The sequence below is a fragment of the Lethenteron reissneri genome, chromosome 14 (genome assembly GCF_015708825.2).
Source record: "Lethenteron reissneri isolate LAM-NWPU_2019-01 chromosome 14, ASM1570882v1, whole genome shotgun sequence".
NCBI classification, from domain to species: domain Eukaryota; kingdom Metazoa; phylum Chordata; class Hyperoartia; order Petromyzontiformes; family Petromyzontidae; genus Lethenteron; species Lethenteron reissneri.
In genome coordinates this window covers 8,737,612-8,764,649 of record NC_083792.1, presented here as the reverse complement: position 1 = coordinate 8,764,649, position 27,038 = coordinate 8,737,612, and the positions used below count along the sequence as shown (strand labels likewise).

General features: G+C 49.0%; 2 protein-coding genes across 2 annotated transcripts in view; one reads left to right on the top strand and one right to left on the bottom strand.

Annotated features, from left to right (window-relative positions):
• Positions 1-22,922, top strand: part of LOC133342358 (protein transport protein Sec23A-like) — a 36,599-nt gene extending 13,677 nt beyond the window's left edge. Inside the window, exons 13-20 of the mRNA XM_061551469.1 lie at positions 10,547-10,653; positions 12,706-12,859; positions 13,583-13,660; positions 15,340-15,501; positions 16,224-16,310; positions 17,585-17,740; positions 20,175-20,240; positions 21,772-22,922. Coding sequence (XP_061407453.1) covers positions 10,547-10,653; positions 12,706-12,859; positions 13,583-13,660; positions 15,340-15,501; positions 16,224-16,310; positions 17,585-17,740; positions 20,175-20,240; positions 21,772-21,861 — 900 coding nt within the window. The 3' untranslated portion in view covers positions 21,862-22,922. The remainder of the gene's footprint in view (positions 1-10,546; positions 10,654-12,705; positions 12,860-13,582; positions 13,661-15,339; positions 15,502-16,223; positions 16,311-17,584; positions 17,741-20,174; positions 20,241-21,771) is intronic.
• Positions 205-8,765, bottom strand: LOC133342204 (trace amine-associated receptor 6-like). The gene is made up of 7 exons (XM_061551175.1): positions 8,555-8,765; positions 6,216-6,352; positions 3,955-4,092; positions 3,822-3,837; positions 1,789-2,064; positions 1,174-1,327; positions 205-361 (listed from the first exon to the last, which is right to left on the bottom strand). Exons 1-7 carry the CDS (start codon positions 8,763-8,765, stop codon positions 205-207), a joined length of 1,089 nt encoding a protein of 362 aa, XP_061407159.1.
• Positions 22,923-27,038: the final 4,116 nt, after the last annotated feature.

The following is a 27,038-nucleotide window of genomic DNA, read 5'->3' as shown; positions in this document are numbered from 1 at the left end:
TTTTATTGCCAGAAATTATAAAACTATTCTTATACGTACGGTACGTTGACATACGTGCGGGGGAAGGACAACAAACTAAACACACAGAGCAGTTTTAAATAAATTAGTTTTCAACTTAGATTGCCTTCAAACGAAAGTAAACCGTCACCACCTTCTTACTTTCAGCTCCCTGTTTAAGATTTTTGTTATTTAAATAGATTGATTTCACTCCACCGTGGTGGGTAGAGAGTGCTGCCCCGCGGATGGCTGGGGGCTCGGCTCGCCGTGTCCTCCTTTGTCCCGCTCCGCCCGCTCGCCGCTCGAGTCCCGTGCACAGCACGGCCATCGCTTCCAGCGCTGTGTCATCGCCTTGCGAAATTTTCTGTTCGGGGGTCCATCGGCAATGCCAAGCGCCAAGATTAACGTCTGCCGCTTAGCCCGCGCAAGCCGTTGGGGGGGGGGGCTCGCAGCACACCACCCCCACCGCCTTTGTTTCCCCGGAGTGCCGATGTTCACACACCGCACCGGGTACTCATTTAAGGCTGAGTTGACCCAGGGGAGGCACGGCACCGGTTCGAATATTCGTCACTGATGTCAGCCATGAAGTGGGATTTTCGAACGTGGGTTCATGGGTTCAAGGCACAGTGTGCTAATTGTAAGATTCCAAAACACGCACAACACGTAGATAATATGTGTTCGTTTCCTTAATGGGCAGTGCAGCATACGCCACTTAATGTCATTGCTCGCTAGTTTCATGGCAAACGATATTGAAGTTTGAAAGCGTTGGTAATAGGCGCCTCTGACCAAATCAACTGCAATGTGCTCGATCTCGTCATAGCTCAGAAGCTCAGCAGCTCTAAGCCTGGATCGCTAGTGCGCCGATGGCCACGCACAAGTAGGTTGTCGTGGGGCTTGCGGGGGCTACGTTGCGGGCAGCAGAGGGCAGTGCAGCAGCATTCATTGCTGCACTCCGCTTCCAGTGGTGTTAGACCAGAGTACGCTCCTAGCATTCACCAACCCGCACTAACCACAGCCCACTCAAGTGTTGGTGCAAGTGCCCCATCTGCAGTGGGCTCACAAAAGGGGTTGAGCCACGTACCCATTTACATTAGCTGGTGTTCGTTCGGTCCCTGTGGTAGCAACAATCCACAGTGATGATGCAACAGGTGATAATGTGCATGCAAGTAGATGCACCTCTGTGAGAGGGAGTTGGCCCAGGGGTTGAGGGCGGAGGGCAGGCTGAGCATCCAGGAGGCGATGGCTTGAGCCGTCCAGGGAGCGGGTTTGCCCGTGAAGGAAATGTAGAAGCTGATGGTCATATGGGGCAGCCAGCAGGTCAGCAGCGTGGCTGCAATAACACGAGAGAGACGAAGAGACGTTGGATTTTAATTTGGTCAGCCGGGTGGCTCGGAGGTGTGAACGCTGAGCTGCCGCTGCGGAGGCCCTGAGTTTGAATCCAGGCGGCCGCATGGGATTAAAACTGGATTCTCAATCGTCGTGTGTTGGATGGTCTCTCAGCTCGGTCACCAATGACTACAGGAAATAATTATCCAATTTAAATGTTGTTATGCCCTTGATTAGGCCGTGAGCGTTATGATTATCAGTTTGACTCTCCAGCGACAAACATTACTCTTGGTGGCAGGGTGGTCGACAAAGTGCTGCTGCCCACTACTGTGTGGACAAGTGCTCACTCAGAGGTCGTTCTGCGACATCCGCTTCTGGATTGCAAGCCCAGTTCGCCGCTTAAATAATCTCAAAACGCGGCCCTTAGTAGATGCGCAGTTTCCTGCGAGCGGCCGCGGCTCTTACCCACGGCGGTGATGAGCATGACGGTGCACTTGAGGTAGCGGTTGGCCGGCACGTAGCGGCAGTTCTCCTCGTCGCACACGAAGGTGCCGCGCTTGGCCTGCTTGCACGCCGCGTGCACCACGTACGCATACATGCCGCACAGCACCGCGATGGGGGCCGCCACCCCGCCCCCCAGTGCCAGCGAGCAGTACGCGCCGGAGCCCTCCTGCCGCACAAACGGGAGACCACCACCTTCGCCGTTTGACCGTCGCACTCCCGAATACGGCGAGTCGCTCGCTCAATGCGTGGTGTTGGCGCAACGCGTTCTCGCTGTCGCGCATTTCTTCCACCATTCTAATGAGGTGTCTGAGCTGTCTACGGCAAACTACTTTCTTGAGCTGCGTGGCTGATACAGTAGCGTGGTGGTGTACCCCAAGTTATTTGCCCCGCGCCATCTCACTGCGTGCGTACATCGTACTTTGCAAAACTTTATCGATACTCGGCACTTTTCGGGAAACGTATCTATTGCATTAAACGAGGACTTGGTGTACGGACAAAATCTGATGTCTGCTCGCCCTACTGGGAAACTGGTCCACCACCTTCCAAGCAGGTCGCAGACAGAGGTCACGTGGATGTCCAAGGCTGTGTGCTGCTTGGACCAAGCATTGTTCATCATACACACTTTTTAACAAACTCTGTTTTCCTTGGCTGGACAGAACTCTGACACTATTCCCTAGGTTAGCCAAACATCCTGATCCTATGAGCCGCAAAAGCAAGATCTTCATATGGCTGCGAGCCACAAGATGCTGAGCAGAGTGGTGACGTGGGATGGTCATGCGGCCTGTTGGCTCGCACCGCTTGCCTGTGAGAGTTTTGAATTTGGAAATTTGCGGGAGCAACCCCTTCGGGGGGGAGTGCTAATGGTCAAGTGCCCTGGGCCGCTCCTGCTTCCACAGATTTCTTTTAAATTAAATACTATTGAAAGGTTCAGAATTGTTCACGTCGAGACGCACTCGGGCTGCCCGGTAGTCACATTCAGCTCGCGAGCCGCTGTTCTGGTCACCGCTGCTCCATTCCGTTGCCGTAGCAAGTTGCCGTAACAAGTTGCCGTAACTGCTCACAATGAATTCGTTGGCAGCTCCTGTCGCCGGCAATGATTGCCTTGAAAGATTGCCCGAGTCGACCGGGACAAAGCGTTGCATGCAGTCGTCTATGAAATGCCCCAACATCTCAAATTTGACTTCTGGATACAATGGGGCAAGAGCCGACTGCGGTGGTTTGGTAACACATGCAGGAAGGAAGTCTTAAGGAAGATATTGTGAGGGAGGTGTGGGAGAGGAAGGGCAATGGGAGGAGGAGGCACTGCAGGCGGCCAGTCAAGAGGTGGATGGATTGCGTGAGTGAGGGCCTAAGAGACCTGAGGACAATGCAATCTGGATTTATAGTGTCTAAATTCATCCCTGTTTCAAGATGCTGCATAGAAGAGTGGGACATTGGTATCCTGTGGAAATGGAGCTTGTTTATTTATTTTATGGAGGGAAAGAGGCGGTCAGTCGCAGGCAGAGAAAACTAGGGGAAGGTCTTGAGCCTGGACCGGGTTGTCCACAGGACGGCTCGCCAACGACATTCGATTCGTAGATTTTTTTTCCTTTAAACCACTTCTCAGTCTTGCGATGCGCTCAAGGCAGATTCTTTAGAGCAGTGGTTCTCAACTCTTTTTGGCCGCTGTTACCCCTTATTGAATTTTGTTTCAACCAAGGACTCCCTTGCCTGACCTAAACATGGTTCTGTAAATAAATGTGTGAATGATGAACATCAATATTTTAACCAATTGTCCATTTCTTGAGTAACTGCAAGCAAATGAAAAATATATTCAACGGACGCTTTCCATGCATGGCGTACTTTGTTTGCGCTCGCTGGTTGCTCTTGAAATCGTTCGAGGTTCCCATTTGGATTCAAATTGCATCGTAGTTATTTTACATCGGCAGATTCATACGCGATTATTCACCAAATGACTCTCGCGTACGATATAATTTCAAATATTTATATTTCACCTCTTGCACCACCGTCCTGGGACATTGACACGTGAACCCCCAGGGGGTCCGCGTACTCCCCCGTCCCCCCCGGGTAGAGAACCCACTGCCCTAGAGAACGAAACGGCAGGGCCTGCGCCTTTCTCCCCCTTACCTCGAAGAGCGGGGTGCACATCCCCGCGTTGGCGTTGTAGCCGTAGCGGCCGAGTCCCGCGAAGGGAAGGCCCGCGATGAGTGCCGCGTACGTCCACACGGCGGCCAGCGCCAAGCCCGAGCGCGCCGGCGTCAGCACCTTGGGTCGTCGTCGTTGTCGTCGAGCTTCCGTTAGACGCAGAACGAGAACCGCAAACCGCGCGCCCCGTGGCAACGGGATTTAGGCGCTCTACGGGATTTTAAATCTCGTAGGGTGCCACGGGGGTAACATGTTAACTACCTCACCTGGTTCTGATGACGATGATGACGATAAGGATTACGTGCAGTCATTGCATCCCTTTCACTACGCCATCCCCAATCATGATGACACGGATTGCATCGCCATGCCGTGGTGGCGAGATATTAATGGGCTACCTTGCCTGGTATACAGGAGGTGGTGGTTTCGATCTCGACCGTGACGCCTGTATATTTGGAGTTTGCACGTTGTCCCCGAGGTTGCGTTGATTTTTCTCTCTACATCTAGAAACATGTGTTTCGAGTATTTGGCTGCTTTAATTTTCCACGTGATAAGCCACTTCGTTGAGCTATCATTTGTGGCCAGGTCGCTTCTGAAAAACAGCTACATATATATACACACACACGAATATATCTTGTATAATAAAAAAAAATGCAGTTTATAGTTTAAATCCAGGGCTACGCGGAGGCACAGCCGAGGGACGGTACAGACATGTTTACAGCAACTGATCCATCTTTATACGCCAACGAGCTCACTGAGATGTTTGGATCGCCTTCTTTATATAACTACTCCGAGGTCAAGGCTCTGTTCCTTGGGTGATCGGGCTTTTGCCAGTGCGGCTCCCAATCTTTGAAACTCCGTCCCTTTGCTAATAAGACATTGAGCGTCGTTAGAGATATTTAAGTCCGTCTTGAAAACTCACCTCTTTAAACTGGCCTTCAAACCTAGTGCTGGTCGCTTACCCTGCAGGTTCTGTTTATTTCCTGCTCTTCATACACGATGGAGCATTGGGAATCCACGGATGTGTAATGGGCCTTAAAGATGTAAATTATTATTATGAATTTACATTGCCGTACCATGCTTCGATGTTCTCATGTCGAAAGAAGTTCAACATACATATGTGTCACTGATCTCTGCCCTCAACAATCTGCACTGACCAGCATCATTACATAGCCCCCATGCCCCCCCCCCTCATCCAGCAGTGGATTTATAAAAGGGCTCGGACTTGTGCAATGGCTCCGCGGGCCGCAGTTTTGTTGGGCGTTTTAAGGTGACGGGCGGAAGTGTGCAACGATACGTAAATAAATAAACTAACCAATTTATATTTTACCTGGTAAAGCCCACTGAGCTATTAGTTCTGTTTTCAGAAGCGACACCTGGCCACAAATGATTGCTCAACGAAGTTTATTATCACGTGGAAATTTATAGTAACCAAATAATCTAAACCCACATTTCTATCGGGCAAGGTATGATCCGCTACTTCATTTTCATCCGGTCCTTGGCCACATCAAGTTCAAGTTCATTTATTAGGTATAGCCCTGTGAGCCATTCGGCTCTTGAATCGAGTGCAACCGCAACAAACAAAAAACAAAAACATGAACAAAAAACATCTTAAGTGAATGTGACTGAGTGCAAACAGAAAATCCAATAAAAGACAGTAAAATATTGCAGAAAAATATTACACATGAGGCCCACCACTTCGAAACGGCCCACAAACGGTATTTACCCGTCACTGACAGCGTGGTAGGCGGCCGTCTCTTTCCCACCTGTGACCCCCGACACCCAGCGTGTTATCTCGTGAAAAGCAGCCGCCGGTATTGCATTCGGTGAGCTTGAATTTATTATTTGCGTTTATTATTCGATATCACGACGACGTGTGTTGATGCAAGCCCCCCCCCCCCTTCAAAGATGTGTGAAAGTCCGATTCGATGCTCGGTTCCGAACCGATTCCACACCCCCCCAACGCTAGACTATTGCCAGGCAACCCTGTAGCGTGACCTCGATTAAACAGAGGTCAACAGCTAAACAGAATGAGCAACGACACGTTATGCCCTTGTCGATGGTGCCTTCTGCTTCAGGTCAATCGCCCCCCCTACGTACGTGAGCAACGGCTGTGCCAACAATTCTTTTGACCTGGCTTCAGGAATTTAGAAGGAGGTCTGAGGATGGGGATCGTCAGGGGGGGGGATTAGTGTGGATTTCCCAAGGAGCTGCGGTTGGGGGTTTGGGAGGTTGCGGGGCCCCACCTGCGTGTGCGTGAGGGAGAGGCGGATCTCGAGAAAGCGGCCGATGCTCAGCCAGGTGATGGAGTGCACGGCCATCACCTGCAGCTGCACGAGGACAAAGGTCGCCGCACGGCACGCCTCGTCCCCCAGCAGCCCGGCTTGCCGCGGCCGTAGCGACGAGGGTGCGGGAAGAGCGGCGGCGAGGCAGGGTGGTAGGGAAGGGAGCCGTCAATGATCAGACACTCATTGCATTTCGTTATTTTACAATCGCAGTTACCGTGCACACAGAGGGACCGAGGACTAAAGTGGCATGCGGCCAGCGTGTGTAATCGATGGGAGTTAAAACTAAAACAACTATTGAACTTTCTTGACTTACCAGGTAACGCCCACCGAGCTAGACAGCTCTCTTTCAGAAGTGACCTGGCCACAAATGATAGCTCAACGTAACGGCTTATGTGGAAATATATAGCATCCAAATACTGTAAACGCATGTCCGTAAATGTGGAGGAAAAATTGGATAACCCGGAGAAAAATCCACGTGACCACAGGGAGAGAGATGTGCAACGTCCAATGTACAGTAGCAGGCGTCGGGGTCGGGATGGAACCCACGACCTCCTGTGTACCAAGCGAGGTAGTTAACATCTCCTAGCCACCATGATGATGATGAGAGAGAGAGACACCGCAAACTCCAAATATACAGCAGCAGGCGTCAGGGTCGGGATCGAACCTACAACCTCCTGTATATCAGGCGAGGTAGTTAACTCTTGTCAGGGTGGCTAGATGTTAACTCGTGTCTTGAATTGAGCAAGGTTAACGATGGAAGCACGAGGAAAGATGCGACTCGCGTGAGTGAGAGGAAACGACCGCCGTACTTGGTGCCGTCGCTTGATGCGCTGTGCGCGTTTTGGGGGAACGTCTCATTGACCATCCCCCCCCTCCTTCAAAAGCGCCCCGCCCAGCATTTGTTATTAAACTGGAAATATACGGTGGTGCAGAGAATCCCTCGGTGAGGAAGTTATTGCAGGCCATATACAATGTGCATTCAAAAATCTTGCACAGACAGCATTCCTTTGCGGTTGTGAATTTTAAATGTAGAATGAAAACGAATTTTTTTTTGCGTTTAGAATGTTTTCCCTCGCCCCCCGCACCTCCAATTAGCACGGTTGGCTACGTACGGTGCGAAAGAAGTTCAACGTACATACATACAAACGTGTACACACACGCGCGCACGCACACCGCTGTAATTTTCACATTGTCGTAACGCAAGGTACAATTATTTTGTTCCTTAACGCACGAACAGACATGCGTACTTACAATGAATGATTATAGGCTGAACTGTGCTTGAGACTGCAAAGTGAAAAATTCACCACAGTGCCAAAAATGTATTATGATCATTTAATCACTTGAATGGCAGCATCACGATTCGTGATAATTCATGGAGCCCTGAGAGTAAGTCGTGACACACGTTTACTTATTGGCAACAAATGCACACTTTGTAATTTTTGCCTTTCCAGGAAAAGGCAGCGGTGACGGTGACGTGGTTAAAATGACTGGCGCATCCTTTTCACCACTCATAGCTATTGTGTATCATTCAATAAACGCGTCACGATTTTATCCTGCCAGCAAATTCGTGAATACATATTGTAGCCCATTGTAACTTAACGTACTCATTCAAGCTGATGACCAAATTGCGTGCAGTGCACCTGATTTTGTCACGTACTGGATGCCAAGCAGAATTAAGTCCGGATAGTGCTTGGGTGGGCTTCCACCATACAAAAAACAGGTTGCTAGAGGCTACAGGGCTACATGTTGGACAGCAGAGGTCAGTGAAACACAATCCATTGTTGTACTCTATGTCTATGTTTCTTCTTCTTGGCTCCACGTTTTCACCCACCCAACTCTGAGCCAACTTGGTGAAGTGTTTTAAATAATCCTCTCAACATGTACGGCGTTGACAGAAAGAGAGATAGACCAATCATCCAGCAGTAGATAGACAAAAGGGTTGTCGGTGTACATTTTGTTAATACCCCTGTTGAAGTTCTTTCGCACGGAGGTGCGGGGGAAGGACAACAAACTAAACACAACAAGCAGTTTTTAAGAAATTAGTTTTCAATCGAGTTGATTTAAAGGTGCGTAGCGTAGCTCCAGCGGCTTCCTACTATCGGAAGGAAGAGCTTTCCAGATGGCCGCAGAAGCGCATCTCAAAGCACTGCGCGATGCAGTGACCGTGTTTGTTCGATGGCGAGCCAAAAGCCGCCTGCTGCGACGATGACCGGAGTCTTATAGACGACGGTAACACCGGGCAGGTGGGGGTGGGGTGCGTTGGGAAATGAGAGCCAAGTAACCGACACCCCCCCTACCTTGGTGCGCGGAGGCCAGCGGCAGGCCGATGAGCCCCACCAGACCGAGGGCCAGGTCGCACGCGGCCAGGTGGAGCATGAAGGCGTTGGTGTGTGCTCGCAGGTGCCTGTACTCGGCGAGCAACAGCAGGTAGAGGAAGTTTGAAGCCACCACGAAGAGGCACGTGCATACGGCCAGCGCCGTGAACACCTGCTTGTGCACCAGCTCCATTCCCGGCAGATTGCGCCCCCCACCCCCCCCGCTTCTCCGAGTACCACCCTGGGCGGTCAGGTGCCGTGCCCGTCGAGTTGTCGTTTTTGAGATAAAAGTGCGGAAGCTGTGACGCAGGTTGTTATCGCTTCAAAATTAGTTTTTCGTTTGTGTGGTCGACCCGCCTGCCGGGTGGTCTTGTGCGGTGAGTTTTTAGTCGATGTGATCGCGAGTTTAAATGTCCCGCCCGTGATAGTAAATGATAGGGCTAGCTTCTCTACATTATTTCTGTAAGGTGGTCTCTCCCTTAAAATTTTGCACCGAGTGTGTGTTTAGCATTTGCCAGAGTCATTCATTTTGTCTTGCCACGCTTTAGACGTACATGTCTTTATATATTTACGTGTGTGTGCCTTTCTAAAATATACTACAGGATCCGATAGTAGTTTTCAAGTTCTATGCGGTTAGCGTGCGCAAAGCAATGGGAAGGGGAGCGTTCCTCAGGTCAGGCGCGTCCGCGTGTCGCGCTCGTGTCGGGCGCGGCGGTGATAGCCGTCGTACCTCTTTAGCCGTGGCTCCACCTTCGCGTTGGTCCCCTTACGCTGCGCTGATTGTTTGTAATTGAATTTTCCTGCAGGTGGGAGCTAAATATAATCTGGGCGCTCGGGATTGACGGAGCAGCGGGATCGTATTTGAATGGGGAAAAATATTTTGCTTTGTGGTTTGCTAATTTGTAACGCAATCGTGAAGCGTTCTCGGGCTCTGTTACATGAGTTTATATTTTGTAGGTTGTGTGGTCTATATATGTATTTGTGTGACAACGAGAATTTACAGCCTTTTGAAGAGCACCACTGCGTCTCGGTCGTGGGGGTTGTTTGACCTTTGACCATATTTGACCATGCTGACCAGTGCATGTTGATGGAGGGGGGTGCCCAGGTTGGGGCAGGGGTGGGGGGGAGGAGGGGCTGGTGGAGGAGGTAAGGAGGTGGGATGCAGAAACAGTTCAGATAGCACTCGCCACTGATGTTAGCCGTGGTTGGGAATCGACGTCAGGTTGCCAGATTCTTATGAATAACCCTGTGCCACCACTCTAACCATGCACATGCATTTATGTATGTTGAACGTCTTTTGCATCATACGTAGCCAACCGTGTTAATCGTATGTGTCGTATGTGTATATATATATTTGTGTGTGTGTGTGCCCTCTATATATGTAATTTTCTGACTCACCCCGACTGGACATCTGTGAAAAATAGCGTAATAGCTCATCGGATTCCTCCAGTAATAAATAAAGATTCTGATTCGAAGGTATAGGTGAGCAGTGACACATTGGTTTGCACATTGCACTATAACCATCGTGATTTTTGGCCACAGATAATAGCAGTGACAAGAGGTCAACTCGGAGCTTAAATTAGTTGCCTCTTTTGATGTTTCGAACATCGGCGCTGGGGAGACACGACCAGCCAGGCATGAGGATAAAAACTCCACCTCTTCATGTGCTGTGCCCGCCTAAATTTGTGCTCGCGAACAGCACTCCCCGCAACAGCCTGTGAGACTATAAAAGTGGGTCCGTTGTCCTTGCGCATTAACATTTATTGGCAATATAATATCAATGAACTGTGCCGAATTTTTTTTCAGACAGCTGCCGGCCGAGTCGCCCTTGAAATCGCCCTTCTTTTTAGTTCATTGGGCTTTACTCGGGGGAGATGAAACTTCCGATTCTGAATCTCCCGCACGCCGCGCGCGCGACACCGCCTGACGATAGGCTTGACCGCCGCCCCCCCCCCTCCCCCACTTGTTCCGCAGCACAACGCTCCGATCCCGCAGGGCGGGCGCGGCGCCGTGCAGTTCGTGACGCAGTACCAGCACTCGAGCGGCCAGCGCCGCATCCGCGTCACCACCATCGCCAGGAAGTACGGCCCCCTGCCCACCACATACCTAGCATGCTCTCGCACGTTTCACGCACACACAACACAACAACCACAACAACCGCCGTTCGCCACTCAGTGGCGGTGACATGACCATGGCGCTTGTCAACACGAGACACGGTGGTCCTTAAATAACTGTCACTAAACGGTCCTTCATGAGCTGCATGCGGCTCCGGAGCTGCAGATTGCCGACCCCTGTCCATGGTGAACTGGACTACCATGGTGAACTGGACGACTTCCATCCTGAACTGGACTTTCATGGTGAACTGGACTTTCATGGTGAACTGGACTTTCATCGTGAACTGGACTTTCATCGTGAACTGGACTGCTATGGTGAACTGGATGACTTACATCCTGAACTGGACTTTCATGGTGAACTGGACTTCCATGGTAAACTGGACGACTTCCATGGTGAACTGGACTTCCATGGTGAACTGGATTTCCATGGTGAACTGGATTTCTATGGTGAACTGGACTTCCATGGTGAATTGGGCTTCCATCGTGAACTGGATGACTACCATGGTGAACTGTACTTCCATTGTGAACTGTACTTCCATCGTGAACTGGACTACCATCGTGAATTGAGCTTCCATGGTGAACTGGATTTCCATGGTGAACTGGATTTCTATGGTGAACTGGACTTCCATGGTGAACTGGACTTCCATGGTGAATTGGGCTTCCATCGTGAACTGGATGACTACCATGGTGAACTGTACTTCCATTGTGAACTGTACTTCCATCGTGAACTGGACTACCATCGTGAATTGAGTTTCCATGGTGAACTGGACTTTCATGGCCAGGGGTCGGCAACCCAAAATAACAAGAAGAGACATTTTTTTCAAATTTCAAGAGCAGCACGGCAGTCCGTAAAGAGCCGCAAGTTGCCTACCTCTGCACTAGGTGCACTGCGCACGCTACACACAAACACACAAAGACAAAGATCCCCCATATAGCCTTAACATACTGTAGGGGCAAGTGCTGTTAGCGAGCACCTATGAAGGCCAGCACAGCACACGAGGGGGTGGGTGGCCAGCACCACGCCCGACCACCTTTGTCTCCCTAGTGGCAATGTTTACACACCGCACCAGGTACTCATTTGAGGCTGAGTCGACCTAGGGGAGGCCCGGGACGGTTCAGATAATCGTTGGCTGTGAGCGGGAATCGAACCCGTGTCGCCAGGTTCATAGCGCAGTGCGCTAACCGCTATACTACCGCTCCCCACACACACGCACACATACATGCGCACACACTCACACACACGCGCACGCGGTAACCGGCGATCGCCCCGTCACGGCAGGATGGGCGATGCCACATACAAAAGCGTTGTTTACCAGCGGATTACTTGAACACCACAACTGCCTGATGATGCTGGTTGTCACTCTCAGCCGATCGCTCTCCAACACAACGGTGGTGGCTGCTGAAGCAGTGGTAAATTGGCACGTTTGTTCATCTCTTGACAACTTTATTCATTGGCTGTGGTCGGGTGGAGCGGGGGTGCATAACACACATTTTACTTACGCAGTGATCTGACCCAAAAATCTATTATGAATCAAATTACTTTGCTTTATTGCAGAAGAGAGGACGTGACATTTCTTTGCAGAGCTATGACTTTTACCTCTAATTTTATAATTTAGTTGTTAAATGTCATAAGCATATTGAAAAAAGGTAAAGGTGCAGCCCTGCAACAGTTAACTCACGCCACTGCTTGCAAAAGGGCCTCCGCTAGAGGTCGCTTAAGAGAGCCTCTCTAGAGGCTATTTTGCCTACTCTTCCACGCCGGTCACACATTGTGGAAGAGTGGGGAGTGCCCACACTTTACCCCACCACACGCGACTTGCCCATTGACTGTGGTGTATCCACAGATGCATGGATAATGATTATATGGATGGATGGATGTATCAATGGATAAATGGATCGATGTATGGATATATGGATGGATGGATAGATGTCTGTATGGATAAATAAATGGATAGATGGATGATAAATGGATGGATGTCTAAATGGATGGATGCCCTCCGAACCCCCTGTGCGCGGCAGCTGGGCGGACACGCAGACGCAGCTGCAGCACATCTCGGCGTCGTTCGACCAGGAGGCAGCAGCCGTGGTGATGGCGCGTCTGGGCGTGCACCGCGCCCACTCCGAGGAGGGCCCCGACGTGCTACGCTGGCTCGACCGCCAGCTCATCCGCCTGGTACCCAGCGGTAGCCCGAACGTGCGGGAGAGCGTGCGAGTGAGCGTGAGAGGGCGGGCGTGCGAGCGTGGAGTGGTCGTCTCGCCGACGACGATTTTAAACTTGAGCTGAGAGCCACGGATTTGCAGTTCGTTTTTTTTGGTCCGAAGGGTTTGCCTCGTGAAGACCCTCCTCCGCCACCCGACGCGGCCGAAGATATTTAAATTGTTATGCGGCCCAACGACGCGAAATTCAAATTGTTTCAGCTCAGCGGTGATCTGAAGGGCAACTGGCGCAGCGAAAGTAATTTGCATCCCGGTTGCTACATTTGGTGGTAAAAATTGTTCGTCAACTAAAACCCAGTAGTGCGTGGATTAGATGCCAAATGAAGGGAGCTCAGAAGTAGGTCTGTGATAATCCGCTTCTGTTGACCGTTCCCTAACACGGGGTGATGCGCTGCTGTACGCGAGTTCTGATTTAATCCGACGTCTTGTGGCGTGGTTTCAAAAGCAGTTATCGATGGAGTTTGGTAACAAAAAACAGAGGACATTTGGTTCATCATCTGATTAAATTCAATTAGTGTTCTCATGATACATGCATGCATGAGTTATTCACGATTCGTGATAATTATTTGTTTATGGTGTGCTTGTGAAGAGCAAATCCTTGAACGTTGCGCGGCGGTCGGCAGTCGACGTACGATGGGGGGACGGTTGCGAATGTGCCTTCTGTCCGTTGCTTCCGCAGTGTCAGAAGTTTGGGGAGTACAGCAAGGACGACACGAGCTCCTTCAGACTCTCGGAATCCTTCTCCCTCTTCCCGCAGGTATCTCAACTCCTCGGTCGGAGCCTTGTAACTCTGGCGTGTGAAAATGTCTTCGTGTCACTTCGGCGCGGTGTCTTGAAACAAAATTTTAAATCCTTTATATTAAGTTCACTTGCTTGCTTGCGCGCTTACGACCGTGCAAATCTTTCGGTCGTTTTTTTACCCACTTCCCGTGATCCAATCGAGCTGACATTTTGCACACAGACTCGTTGTGCGTGACAATTCATTTTCGGGAATTTTTTTTCTCCAAAATTTTACACTTTTTAGGAAAAAAAAATTATATGTAATTACCAGAGGTGTGGACTCGAGTCATGTGACTTGGACTCGAGTCAGACTCGAGTCATGAATTTGATGACTTCAGACTCGACTCGGCAAAATGTACAAAGACTTGCAACTCGACTTGGACTTGCATAACAATGACTTTGTCCCACCTCTGAGGTGTGGACTCGAGTCATGTGACTTGGACTCGAGTCAGACTCGAGTCATGAATTTGATGACTTCAGACTCGACTCGGCAAAATGTACAAAGACTTGCAACTCGACTTGGACTTGCATAACAATGACTTTGTCCCACCTCTGGTAATTACCAATTGCTTAATGGTGTCAAGCAATCATCTGACCCATAGGTGGCAGCCATCTCAAGCCAGAGGACGAGAGGACCACGCATATAAAGGATTTATAGTGAAAAACTTTGCTTTTACGGGTTAATTTTTTCTAAAGTGAAAAGGCCGCACCGTTGTCGCCAACTGGAAAGAGCACGCTCCCCCAGCACTGCTGGAATGGGCCAATAAATTGTCAAAAAATGTGCCGCCCAAGAGCATCTTAAAGTGCAAAACTAAGAGGGAGGGAGGAAGCTTGCCACCAAACATGCAACGCCTTCACTACCTCTCCTTCAGTGGGCATTGATTCTTAAGAGCATTCATTAGGGCATTTAGGCACCGGCCCCTTCCCCCCCCTTCCCTTTTTTCTTCTTCTCCTACAGGGCTTACAGAGATTAGGAAGACACCACACCAGGGGGTTGTAGAGTGTATTGACACAGTTTATTGAAATATGCGGTTTTAGACAGGTTCCTAATGCAATTATAATCCGTAATGTGTTTGTGCCGGTGTCAACCCCCTTTCATGCCCTGTGTGTTGTGTACTTGAATTGTTTTGTTAATAAAATACTTTTGGAGATTAACAAAAAAGCTTAACAGCCACCTTAGAAATGGTGTCTGCACGTTTCACATTCCCAGTGTGTATGATAGTAAATCATATCAATGTTGTTTACCCAGGGAATTAGCATGGAGTCTCAAGACTGCTTTTCAGGAGGGTTCCTGCATTGGGATTTTTTGGCCAATGTCTTCAATGAGTCTTGAACTTAAAGCTTTTTTATTTTTTTTGTTATTTTTTTGTTCTTTTCTTTGAACCTATCTACGTGACTTTACCGAAAGACCCAAAAATATCTTCAATGAGTGTTTGGCAATGCGGGACGAAACGGCAGAACCCAGAGAAAACCCACCACTCAATCAAGGGGGTGACACTCAGATCTGCCACCGCACAGCCCCGCCCCACCTACAACACCTGGCAAGCCCTTGTAGTTGCCCATCCAGGCGTCAACAGCCAGTAGACCGCGATGACCTCTCGAGCGTTCCGAGTGTGCGGTGTCTCATCGCCGTCCGCGTTCGTCTCTCCCATGCAGTTCATTTTCCACCTGCGGAGGTCGCCGTTCCTGCAGGTGTTTAACAACAGCCCCGACGAGTCGTCCTACTACCGGCACCACTTCGTGCGCCAGGACCTGACGCAGTCGCTCATCATGATCCAGCCCATCTTGTACGCCTACTCCTTCAGCGGACCCCCCGAGGTGCACACGCACACACACACGCATGCGTCATCTGCGGTGTGTTGTTTTGCGGGGCGTCGTTTGCAGCGCGTCGTCTGCAGCGTGTTGTTTGTAGGGCGTCAGTTGCAGCGAGTCGTTGGCATGGCGTTGTCTGCAGGGCGTCCTGCATGGCTTCGTCTGCATGGTGTCGTTTGCATGGTGTCATTTGCGTGGTGTCATCTGTATGGCGTTGTTTGCAGGGCGTCGTCTGCATGGCATCGTTTGCAGGGCGTCGTCTGTAGGGCATCGTCTGCAGGGCGTCGTTTGCAGGGCGTCGTCTGCAGGGCATCGTTTGCAGCGTGTCAGTCACATGGCGTCGTTTGTAGGGCGTCGTCTGCATCCTGTTAGGCACGTGGGTGATTTTCCCCGCAGTGCGAGCTGATGAGTTAGCCGGATATGGGGTCACCACGATTGTGACACTCTTTTTGAAAATCTTTTCAGTTTTTGTCTGATTTTCAAGTTTATTTGTTTAACCGGGTGAGAACGCAAGAGAGAGTAGGATTGCCGCGCTTGTTTCTACCATCTGGGCCTGCACTCTCCGTCTCTTATGTACCATCGGACTCGTTTTGTTGGGTCGTCTGCGTGCAATTTGTCTCATTTGTACCGCTTGCCCCGATTGCTCTGTCCTTTTCATCTGTGTGGTCTAGCGTGGGGAAGTATTCATCCAGCAGTGGATTGATCATGTTGTCTTCCACCCCACACAGCCCGTTCTGTTGGACAGCAACAGCATTCTGCCAGACCGCATCCTCCTGATGGACACGTTCTTCCAGATTCTCATCTACCACGGGGAGGTGCGTATGCTTGCACACGAGCAACCCCGAATACCACGCACGCACCGCTGCCTCGCCGCACTCATCGATGCAAGTGTGAATCTATTAACGCTCGGTAATTGACTGAAACAGTCCGATTGTATTGAGGATTGCAGATCTTGGGCAATTGTTGGTAGTGCCGGCCCACTGCCTGGCTGCCTTCTCCATGGCTCCTCAGCGATTATAAGATGCAATCTGCATGAACGACGCGAAATTAAATAAACGATATTATTTTTGGCGTGGTATGTATATACGTGTAGGGTAGCAGTGGTACAAATCCACTCAACGTACTTTGATTCCCCGTCTCGGTTGACATCTTGACGCGTGTTTATCACAACGGGTTCTGGGCCTCCCGTAGGTTAACTCGGCCTTAAACGGGCACATGGTGTGGGCATGTACACATCAGGACTTGGAGATGAGACAAAACTGACAGGGCATGGTGTGGAGCAAAACCACCCTTCCCTATTCCCCATTAACCTTAATAGGTGCTCGCTAACTGCGCATGTCCCAACACTATAGATGGGTAAATGTGGGATAAATGTGGATAGACCAAGCCAATAAGAATATGCAGTGGCGTCGTTGTTAAAATATCATACCAGGTTCTTTATACTATAAGGTGACAAAATGCACAATTCACTTGCACATATGTTTGCATATGATAGAATAAAAAATGCACAGTCCATGTGTACATAATTTTTTTAATGCCATTCTTCTTCAAGCTATCGGTGACCTTGCGATATCGTCTCTACCAGACTAAGTTCACTTTAAGTTAACGCTATTGCTTTGCAATTCCTTTACACTCGTACGTAGCCAAATTAAACATTTACACACACGGACACAATGGATGTATTTTTGGATCCTGTTATTTTAAAGTTACATCTTTCCGATCATGTTATATATATAAATATATACGTGTTTGTCTGTGTCTAGAGAGCGGTAGGGTAGTGGTTAGCACACAACCCGAATTCCCAAGTTCGATTCCCACTCACGGCCAACGCCACTGACGATCATCAGAATCAGAACATTTATTGCGGAGGAATCCGATGAGCTATAAAGCTTTCTGAACCGATCCTGGGCCTCGCATAGGTCGACTCGGCCTCAAATTATTACCCAGTGCGGTGTGTAAACATCGCATGGTGCTGTCCACCCACCTAACTGTGTGCCGTGCCAGCCTTCATAGGTGCCACTCCCTAACAGCACTTGCCCCAAAGTCGGTTGAGGCTATACGGAGGTCCTTTGTCATTGTTTGTCTCCAGACGATCGCACAGTGGCGGAAGGCAAACTACCAGGACCAGCCCGAGTACGAGAACTTCCGGCAGCTGCTGAAGGCTCCCCTGGATGACGCCCAGGACATCCTGCAGACGCGCTTCCCCATGCCGCGCTACATCGACACGGAGCACGGGGGCAGCCAGGCAAGCACACGTGCACACACACACACATGCAGGCGCGCAGACTCCGGACACAGATGCACACACAGACGTGCCCGTGCAGTGTGCACAGACGCGCCAACACCGAGAGACGGGGAAGCCGCATGCAGACACGCACACTCGGACACACAGATGCGCGTGCAGACGCACGCACAGATGCACACAGACGCACACAGTCAGATACGCAGACCCACACTCAGACACGCAGACCTGCAAGCAGACACGCAGACGCGCACGCAGACACGCAGATGCACGCACGCATGCAAGTGCACAGATGGACGTGCACACTCAGACAGATGCACACAGATATATGGATACACCTTCTTGTTTCTTTCGGTAAAGTCACGTAGAAGGGAAGTAATAAAATAATAAAAATAAAACATAATAAAACAATTCTCACGACGTTTCGGCTACAACGCAAGCAGCCGTCTTCAGGTGAAGAATGAGACACTACCAAACTAGGAGCTTATATATAAGCTGCATTGGGGGTTGAAGAGCGCCTTAACAAAAAGAATGTGCATGTGAAGAGGGATTTAGCATATTCATGGAAAATGCGTAGGCGTTGGGCGGGGGGGTGTCAAAGTCATATTATGCCCATGCATTATGCAGGATCAGCAGCAACCAAGGGGGGTGCAGGGATTAGCAGTAACAAAGGAAAGGAATGTTAATGATATGTAGCTGCAGTTACTCAACAACACGTAGAAAACTAAAGTATAAACTACATAAAAAACTAAAGTATAAACTGCATCGCACCATCAGTATACTTACTATACTCTATAATAAGCTGAGTTACTAACAGCAAGTAATACATTACAATTTTACCTCGTAAAAATTCTATAATATGCTTCCATCTAAACCTTATTCTCTTACATCACACGAGCATATACCGTACTATATACTGCCATAGATAAACCCAACATTAAATTATATACTGTATTGCTGTAAACCAACCTATATCTTATACATTTAATATCACACTATGTATTATTCTACACACCCTAATGTGTATAGAATAATACATAGTGTGATATTAAATGTATAAGATATAGGTTGGTTTACAGCAATACAGTATATAATTTAATGTTGGGTTTATCTATGGCAGTATATAGTACGGTATATGCTCGTGTGATGTAAGAGAATAAGGTTTAGATGGAAGCATATTATAGAATTTTTACGAGGTAAAATTGTAATGTATTACTTGCTGTTAGTAACTCAGCTTATTATAGAGTATAGTAAGTATACTGATGGTGCGATGCAGTTTATACTTTAGTTTTTTATGTAGTTTATACTTTAGTTTTCTACGTGTTGTTGAGTAACTGCAGCTACATATCATTAACATTCCTTTCCTTTGTTACTGCTAATCCCTGCACCCCCCTTGGTTGCTGCTGATCCTGCATAATGCATGGGCATAATATGACTTTGACACCCCCCCGCCCAACGCCTACGCATTTTCCATGAATATGCTAAATCCCTCTTCACATGCACATTCTTTTTGTTAAGGCGCTCTTCAACCCCCAATGCAGCTTATATATAAGCTCCTAGTTTGGTAGTGTCTCATTCTTCACCTGAAGACGGCTGCTTGCGTTGTAGCCGAAACGTCGTGAGAATTGTTTTATTATGTTTTATTTTTATTATTTTATTACTTCCCTTCTACGTGACTTTACTGAAAGAAACAAGAAGATGAATCCCTGCAGTCACGAAAGCTTTAAATCGAAAAATATGGATACACGTAAAGACAAAGCTTCCCCGTTATAGCCTTTAACATACTGTTGGGGCAAGTGCTGTTCGCAAGCTTTTGTCTTTCCAATTAACACACAGACACGCACACAGAGACACACACGCACCCAATGATCGTGTGCGTAGCGCTTCAGTTTATTTCCTGTCCTGAGTTTTTTTTCAAATTCACAGAAAGTGTTGAAAGAATTGGGCTATTGTTGCACAGAGGAAGTGCCACACTGCCCCCAACAAGTGGCCAGAGAGGGTGTATCCACAGAGGTGTGGTCTCGGGACAGATTTAGAGACGCTGATGTTATCCTACGGTTGGGAATAACGCTTAGGTCTCTGGGATCGTAGTGCAGCGCGCTAACCACTTCGCCACCGCTCTCAACACACGCACATGACGCATGCACGCACGCACTCACACTCTCCAACTTAACATTCGGAGGACGGTAACATATTGCAACAAATTATCTGAAGCCTTACTACTTTGGGATGTTTAAATTGATTAAGTGAATGTAAGTTTGAAAATTACACTTTCGTACATATAATTTGCTTTTGTTATATTCAGATATCCACTTTGCCAAGCTAGTAGAAATGTTTCCAGTAATGACTCCCTCTTTAGCAGCGGACTTTTAACTTGTGTCATCGTGTTCTTCGTCACGCCACGAGGTTTTCACACTTTTTCTCTTTTCGTCTCCAGGCCCGGTTCCTGCTGTCAAAAGTGAACCCTTCACAGACGCACAACAACATGTACGGCTGGGGACAGGTATTGATTGATTTACATATTTGCATTTACAAATCGTGTGTTTTTTTTTTCACGAAAAAAGTTCACAACTCGAGCACACATTTCCCAGCAGCTTTGCGACGATATCCAGCGTCTATTCGGCACGATATGCGACGTTTATTCGCTTCCAACGCGCGGAAGAAACTCCCGGCACATGGAGCGAAATGCCGGGCGTCGTGCCGAACGACGCGCAGCACGACCCGAACGCGTCGCGTCGGGGAGAGCGGCGCAGAAGCACAACCACGGAGACTTGCGCGCTTGGATTCTCACACCCGTGTTCGTTTGAGCTTTGCGTTTTATCGCAGGCATTAGTTCCGGCGGCTCTTTGGTTGTACCCATCTCGCCCCCACCGTGCGATGTCCACAGGGAGCCACGTAGAAGCCGTGGCTCTTCCTCCTGCTACTTTTATTTCTCGAGTTAAAAGTGGAACGATGGATAAGCGGCCTATCAGTGCACCAATAAAGTAGTCGGATGATGACGATTTATTTGCTCAGTTCCCTCGGCTAGACGGTTACATCGCGGTACCGATGGCGACGGCTTGGGGAGGCCTTCATCCAGCGGTGGATTGTGTATGGCTGATGATGGCGATGATGATCATGCAAGCCAACATAATTCAAGAAGTCGTTAGTAGTTGAATGATTTGAAGCACATTGTAATGTAGGCAGCGAGCAGTCGACCTGTCACTTGAAGTTTTTTCCCACTCTACGGGTCAGGTGATGTGTTATATTTATTTTTTTAAAACTTGCATTGTGGAAAATAATTTTGTTCAACTATTTTTGGTGGATCGCCCCATCCTCGTCCTGCTTTCCACATTTCCATTTACGAGCGGAACAACAACGGTGGCTTTAATGCACGCACTTCAAAAAAAAAAGGAAAAAAAATACCTTAATTTGCCGTCTCTCGAGATGCGTTCCCTTGATGAGGCCTATCGCTCCAAATGGGCAGTGCCCAAGGAAGGTGTTACAAGCGCTTAATTGTGTGTGGAAGAGCGTCCGTCTGGGGCGCAGCCAGCTGTCTCGTGAGGACACAGCCAGTGATAATGAGTACATTTGGTAGTTGAGTAACGTCTTATAGCGCACAGCCTCTCGCGAAGAACGGTATATGTAAGCTTTGCAGAACATTTCCTGCCCGAGGCTTCTGCAGGACTCGCTGGCGGTGAGTGACAAATCCTAGACGGTAACCGGCAGTGAGTTTCACATAGACATGCTAGAAACTTCAAAAGTATGCCAGTGAGTGAGCAGATGAGCGGGGTATGCCAGTGAGTTTCAGTGAGTCAGCGGATGAGTGGGGTAGGCGAGCGAGTGTGCGGGTAAGTAGACAAAGCAAAACTGCTCTGGGTCCTTCTCTCTTGCCGTCTTGGGGTGTAGGCTGATCCAGTTTGCCCGTGTGCTGCCGACCGGAGGTTGGACGATGATTTGTATCGGCAGAAAAACTGGCACCGTGCACACTTGCCAGCCGAGATCTCATCAACGCCCGCCCCCCCCCCGCCTTGTCGTGGTGTGTGCTAACGCAGGAGTCTGGCGCGCCCATCCTCACAGACGACGTCAGCCTGCAGGTCTTCATGGACCACCTCAAGCGCCTGGCGGTGTCCAGTGCCAACTAGGATGCGAGATAATAACGGAGCTTGCGGACTCACGCTCGACGCTAGGGTTGTCACCTGCGCGCGGTATATGTATAAAAAAAATAAACGAACGGGACATATCTTTGGAAGAGGAATCTCACGAGATCGTTATAAAGAGGGAAGAGCCACGCTTGAGTGCAATCGTGTTCAGGGTTTCATTGCAGATGGGGCTGAGCTCCAGAAAGTATTTCCCCCCCAGCATGCAGGGGGTTTTTGCGAACATCGAAAAATATGTCCACGAGTAATTAAACCCTGGATGTATTATAATAATAATTGTTATTATGCATCTGAAAAGAATAGGGGACTTTTGACTTTTGATGTCTCGGGAAGACTTAGCAGGTTTCGGAATTCCCACAGATTTTACCGGGACGTGCAGAGGTCGATTCTGGGGGGTGGTGGGTAACCAGGGACAGGTGGCAACCCTAGCCAAGACTCGCGGACGATTCGCGGCCACGTGAATCAACGGGGGGGGGGGGGGGGGGGCGGGGGGCGGCTGTCTGCTTGTGACTACTTTGGTAAAAACGATGGTGGTTTTCATCGTTAATGTTTTTCCACACACTGTACTTCGCGGTGGCGCTGCTTTGCTTCTTTTGTTCTAAAGAAGCCAGGGTATGAAAGGTTGCGTTCACCTCTCTCCCGGGCGCACGCCACGATTCCCCAGTGCCATCCGAATTACGGTTTTCTTGCGGACAGTTGTCGTCCGTATGACGGAGCAATACTGGCTGCACACTGACCAAACACACGCCAGGGTGACCAAACGCCCGCTTACAGAAACGTGTCTTTCCATGTAGTTTATTTAAATGTAACTTAATACTGTAATAGGAACAGTATTTAATTAAGTCAATGATAGCACACTTGTTTTAGCACCGGATGAATTTTTTTTTTTGAAATGTTCATAAGAGTATCGTAATTGTTTTAGATGTTTAAAATTACATGGAAATTATTATTATTATTATATGAAATGACCTTCAGCATTTTAAATGTTTTACCGTTTCTACGTAGTGTGAGGGTCATCAGACAAAATAAAACCGAATGAAATGGAACGTGCTTTCTCGGTGGTTGCCTTCACACATTAACGTCTTTTAATCATCGGCCATCGTCAGTCCACTGCTAGATGAATGCCTCCATAAAAAGGTCGGAATCACCAATCCACCCAGCACCTGCGCACACACACACACACGGGTCGATGTCATCGCTCCGTCTCATCGGTCGAGGTTCCCTTGGACGCCTTCTGTGCCTTGCCTTGCACTCCATCACTCCCCTTGCCCTTCCCCCGCACCTCCGATTAGCACTGTCGGCTACGTACGGTGCAAAAGAAGTTCAACGTGTACATTCATACTTGACCATCAGCCGGCGTCGGTCCCTTCTAACAAAGTGCCCAGCCCAAACCTTCATTTCTCAACCATCTGAACGATGTATTTTACAATGTCTTTTTTTTTACCAGTGGACTGTTGTAATGCCACCGCAGGGAGGAGGAGGTGGCATGACGAATCTGGCAAGCACGGCTAACGTCAGTGGCGAGTGACATTTGAACCAGTTCTTGGGTACTCCCTTCGCCAAACCCGCAACTGACCGGCGCGATTGAAGCATGGTGAAACAACTCTCCGCTGCTGGATGGAGGCTTTTATGCAGCAGTGTATTGACAACGACCCGTACACTCTTAGGTAAAAATTATCTCCCCACACCTTTGCACAACTCTGAAGCTGGGCATTTAATTTCGCATCGATTTCAAAACAAAATAAGTGAACTTGTCAAGACGTGTTTACATTCAGCCCCTCCCGGCGGGTCCCTCGTTAACATGATGGCGATAATGATGATGATGAGATAGAAGGTGTTGACAGCATGTGGCGAAAATTGTGACGCAAACTGTTAAGGTTTTGCAGTCGCACAATTAACGGGTGTCCCCCCCCCGGCCCTCTTGAGAGGGGGCCTCATTAGGCTGATAAACGTCCAAGCACACGAGTGCTGCGACTATTTCAAGCAGCCCACCAGTGTGTGAACAATTGCTTAAGAGCCATGAGCTGCCATCCACTTGTGATTGGAATCCATTAGCCCTCGTTGATCCCCGATGTGAGATTAGGCATAATGACGATAAAGAGCTTGTCGATTCGATCTCCCAGCTCAGCAGCTAAAAACGAAATAATTTTTTATTTTTTATGTTACCAGGTAAGGGCCCACTAAGCTGTGTGGCTCTTTTTCAGAAGCGACCTGGCCACAAATGATAGCTCAACGAAAGTGGCTTGTCGCGCATGTAAATTTAGAGCTGGCCAAATAAACGCGTGATGTTGATTCTGAACGTGGAGGGGAAAAACCCGGAGGTCCCGGAGAAAACATCCACCCGACCACAAGGAAAATATGCAAGCTCCAAATATACAGCAGGCGGTCAAGGGTCGTGATCGAACCCACGGACGGCCTCCTCCACACATGGCGAGGCAGTTAACATCTCGCCACTGTGGCGCCACAGAAGCAAGGGGTACATTTATCAATTACCCCCCCCCCTTTCCACTATCCACCCAGCAGATCATTTTACATTTGCCGATCGGCAGGTAGCGTGTGGTGGGGTAAAGAAGTGTGGGGTCCTCTCCCGCCGCTTCCAAGACGTCTGGTCCGCGTGGAAGAGGAGGCCAAGTACCCTCTTCGGAGGGAGCTCTCTGGAGCTCCGTCGATGTAAGGACCTGTCAGCCAGCAGTGGAGTGAGCAAGGCTGTGCCTTTACCCTGGCAGCGATAAAACACGAGTCTCCTCGGTTCACGAGATTGACTCGAGGTGGCCTTAAACTACTGATCACATGAAATAAAACAAAAGCCGCTCTCACGAGCTGTGACGATGTGAAGGGTCACCTCGTGCAGGATTCACGTTCAAGGCAATGCTCTCAAGCGTTTTCAATTTACCTTCACAATGGATCCGCGCGAAGCGACTTTTTCACGCGAACAGCAGCGGATGATGCACCTGAATGGCAGCGGCGCTGAAGGATCTCGCACCGTGGAGGCAGCGGGGGTTGGTGGCTCGTGCAAGTGTTGCGAAACTACCCGTGGCTTGCCACGAGAACGCGGTTCAAGTAACAATGACAATGCGACATCCACCTCCTCCTGTTCCATGTTTTGCGGGATGTGAGCGTTGCAACCCCCCCCCACACCCCACACTCGCACACGCGGGTTTTCTCCGGTCGCTCCGGTTTCCTCCCACAGGTGAACGCTCATTCATTCGTCGTTAACATCTTGATACACAGAGGACCGCAGAGCTTGGCGCGCGGATTACCTGCCTGGCTGCTGTGGGTTCCTCCACAGTCGTGCTCTCGCTTCGTGAGCGAGTGAATAACCGCACGCGTTTAAAGTTGAAATGATAAGCATTGTTACACGATGACTTTTAATTACGATTTCAGCTTCTTATTATAATTATGAGAACTATTCTTGTGGGAGCCGTGATGACTCTTTGTCCCTGAGTGGGTAATCATTTGTTAATTGGTTTTTTACCCTTTTATCTGGCAACAAAACTGACACCTTTTTTTACGAGGAGTCATGTTTGCATAGACCACAATACCTGCAGTCATAATGCAAACAAAAAACATAACTCTAATGTATGCACTGTCCTTGAAGTTGATTGGTCCACACCCGAGACAGCTTTCCTTAGAGCCTAGTCTCACATGGGTTGGACCAGATGACGCCAAAAGGCGCCTTTTGGCGTCATCTGGTCCAACCCATGTGAGACTAGGCTCGGGTGTGGACCAATCAACTTCAAGGACAGTGCATACATTATCAGAGTTATGTTTTTTGTTTGCATTATGACTGCAGGTATTGTGGTCTATGCAAACATGACTCCTCGTAAAAAAGGTGTCAGTCGTGTTGCCAGATAAAAGGGTAAAAAACCAATATCATATTTTTTACTGGCAAATGAGGTACCAATGGTGTAATCATTTGTTATTCAAAAACAGCCAAAGAACACCCTATAGGCTGCATTAAGCTGTTGGAGCAAGTGCTGTTTGTTGCCTATTAGCGAGCACGGGGCCCATCACGGTGGTGTGGCGAGGGAGACGCATTACACGCCCAGCCACCTTTGTCTCCCCGGTGTTGATGTGTGCACACCGCATCCTGGCACTCATTTACAAAGCCGAGTCTCGACCCTGGTGGAGACCCGGGACCGGTTCAGATGTCACTCGATCGCTCCTGAAGTTAGCACGCGGGGCGGGATTCGAACTCGGTTAGCCGGCTTCGTAGCAGACCTCGCTCACCGCTGCACCACCGCTCTAAGCAATACTCTTTGGTTCTTTCGGTAAAGTCACGTAGATAGGAAATTAATAGATCACGACGTTTTGATCGCAACACAAGCGACCGTCTTCAGGTGAGATCGCTCTAGGCAAGTTATTGCGTACGAACAGAAGGCGTCATTGAAACCTCCTTGCAAATGAGACTCAACTCCCGGTTTCCCCTTTTGAGTTCTCTCCCGGTTAAAGGAAACAATTCAAACTCTTAGGTTTTTTCGATAAAGTCACGTAGGTAAAAAATAAAATAAATAAAAATAAAATAAAAATCACGACGTTTCGGAGGCAACACAAGCTTCCGTCTTCAGGTGGAACCGTCACAGCACGATTGCTGTATCAAGTAAAGAGAAATTCGAAGAGACCCGTCCTTGTATATATACTGGTTGAGGGGGGGGGGGAGCCAAGGTAGGCTCCTGGATCGGAGTTTTGTATTATTATTGTGAGGTTGGTGCGGCTGAGGTTGCTGCTAGGAATGAGCCTTTGTTGTGTAGACTGGTTGAACTGGGAGGTGCCAGAGTTGTTTAGGTGCGGCTGCTGTAAATGGGACTGAGCCTTTGTTATGTAGATGAAACAGCCCTTTGCAATGTTGCTGGGTGGGTAAAACTTAAAGCAGGAAACCAGTGTGTGAATAAAGAAGCTAAATATGATAAAACAAAACTGGCTGTCTTATCAGTAAACTGTACGGTAACTAAAGAATAGTGCCTGTCAAAAAAGGTGGTCCAAATATGTGTAGTTAAATCTTTTTTGCATGGTTAATAACATCTTTCCAATGATTATTCAGTTTGTACCCAAACAGAGCTCGTAAACAATGCAACTTCACCCGACTTGATTACACCACCGGCGCGTTCACCTTCACGCGCGCGATGGACGAGGTTTACGGCGGAACATTTTGTGAATTGTTA

Excerpts from the sequence above, each read along its gene's own strand:
- LOC133342204 (XM_061551175.1), bottom strand. The coding sequence starts at position 8,765 with ATGGAGCTGGTGCACAAGCAGGTGTTCACGGCGCTGGCCGTATGCACG. Across the intron at positions 1,328-1,788 it reads CATGCTCATCACCGCCGTGG|CCACGCTGCTGACCTGCTGG; the intron begins GTAAGAGCCGCG and ends GTGTTATTGCAG. Across the intron at positions 362-1,173 it reads GCCAACTCCCTCTCACAGAG|AAAATTTCGCAAGGCGATGA; the intron begins GTGCATCTACTT and ends ACCCCCGAACAG.